Genomic DNA, 302 nt, shown 5'->3' with positions numbered 1-302 from the left:
TTTTTTTTTTTTTTTTTAATATATTTATATACTTATAAATACAAACAAAAATATAAAAATATATATAAATAAATAAAAAAAATAAAATAAAAAAATAAAAAATAAATTTGTGTGTGCATGCAGCAACGGACGGGTTGGACGTGGACTGTGTGTCTCCAGTCTTTCCTATGAGCGACCCCTCATCATCATCAGCAGCAGCAGCAGCAGCAGCAGCAGCAGCAGCAGCAGCAGGAGCAGCAGGAGGATCAGCAGCAAGCTCACCAGCATCAACAGACATAACAACAACAACAGCAGGAGACATA

General features: G+C 36.4%; 1 protein-coding gene across 1 annotated transcript in view; it reads left to right on the top strand.

Moving 5' to 3' along the window:
• Nucleotides 1-302, top strand: part of EMH_0047830 (uncharacterized protein) — a gene marked incomplete at both ends in the record, with an annotated part of 6,043 nt that overhangs the window by 2,780 nt on the left and 2,961 nt on the right. Inside the window, one exon of the mRNA XM_013496329.1 lies at nucleotides 124-302. Within this exon, the coding sequence (XP_013351783.1) occupies nucleotides 124-302 (179 nt within the window). The remainder of the gene's footprint in view (nucleotides 1-123) is intronic.

Source organism: Eimeria mitis, genomic scaffold (genome assembly GCF_000499745.2).
Source record: "Eimeria mitis Houghton genomic scaffold, Emh_scaff2046, whole genome shotgun sequence".
Taxonomy (NCBI): Eukaryota; Apicomplexa; class Conoidasida; order Eucoccidiorida; family Eimeriidae; genus Eimeria; species Eimeria mitis.
This window is presented reverse-complemented; position numbering and strand designations above follow the sequence as displayed.